The sequence below is a fragment of the Varanus komodoensis genome, unplaced genomic scaffold (assembly GCF_004798865.1).
Source record: "Varanus komodoensis strain SLA01 unplaced genomic scaffold, ASM479886v1 scaffold4798, whole genome shotgun sequence".
NCBI classification, from domain to species: Eukaryota; Metazoa; Chordata; class Lepidosauria; order Squamata; family Varanidae; genus Varanus; species Varanus komodoensis.
Window position 1 is genome coordinate 12,228 of NW_025336058.1, and position 1,169 is coordinate 13,396.

General features: G+C 54.6%; 1 gene segment (V, D, J or C); it reads right to left on the reverse strand.

The window, feature by feature from the left end:
- Nucleotides 1–1,001: 1,001 nt before the first annotated feature.
- The window catches only part of LOC123030911, a gene marked incomplete at its 5' end in the record, with an annotated part of 4,204 nt that continues 4,036 nt past the window's right edge, over nt 1,002–1,169 (reverse strand). Inside the window, 1 exon segment of the V gene segment in view lies at nt 1,002–1,155. Within this exon segment, the coding sequence occupies nt 1,002–1,155 (154 nt within the window).

Consider the following 1,169-nt stretch of genomic DNA (forward strand, 5'->3'; position numbering starts at 1 on the left):
ACAAAAGCCAGGAGGTGGACCAGCACTGCCACCTGCAGGTGGAACCCCGGAAAGCAGCTTTCCCACCCTTAGTGGCCTTGTGCAGCTCAGTGACTTGCAGAGGCCCAGAGAAGCATGTGGTGCTAGGGGGAGCCTCTCTGTGCCTGTTGGATATGTCTTTGCACAGTGGATAAAGGAAGCACCATTTTTCTTCTCATTGCCAGCAATAGGACACTTAAGATTCAAAGGAAACTGTAGTGCATGGAAATGCTTTTTTCCAGCTTGTGGAGGAGGGAGAAGAGGCGTCGCCGTCTTGGACCCTTGAGTGTGACCGCTTTGCCCAGTGGCATCTTCCAGGCTGACCAGATCCCCAGGTGTCCATCCTCCTTGACAGCCAGAGCCAAATGCACGTGAGGATAAGGAGCAGGGAGGGCTGACTTTGCTCTCCTGCCCGGGCAGCTTGTTCCAGAATTCTCAAGCCCTTTCCCTCCTGGAGATGGAGCGCTTTGGGGATTTGGGCAGATGCTCACACCACAGCAGCTGAAAGTGAGCCGTAGCAGCCACCAGTCCGAGTGGAAGAACATGCTTACAACAATTCCCAACAAAGAAGGGAAGTGGGTGAATCTGATGACAGAAAACCCTGACTTTCCTATTTCCAGCAAAGGGTGCCTTGTAGTTCTCCGTCAGTTACAGGGAATAAAATGCAGGCTGGGGAGCAGAAGGAGGGGAAAGCCTGGAATCTTTGGCCTTCCCTTAGTTGTCCCTGGCAGCCTTCAGGGATGCTCCGGTTGAGTGCAGGGGGAAACAGGAGGCGTGATGTGAGAGCAGGGAAACGGGCATCCCAGGAGCTGGTGCCAAAGAGGGAGAGTGGGAGCTTTGCCCAGGAGCTGTTCAGAGCAGTTGAAATGGCGCCAGTAACCGACGGTTCTGCAGCCAACGGTGGGACTGAGCTCTCTGCTGTTTCTTCCTGCTGCCCCTTGCGGAGGGAGACCGGAGGTTCTTGTCTCAGTTCCCTACCAGAATCAACCACTGTGAGACACATAGTTGTTGTTCTCCCAGGCAGCACAGTAATACTCAGCCTCATCTTCAGCCTGGGCATTGGTGACGGTTAGATAGTTGGGGTTCCCCTGATAGCCGGAGCCTGAGAACCGATCCGGGATCCCTTCTCCCTTGCTGCTTCCATACAGCAC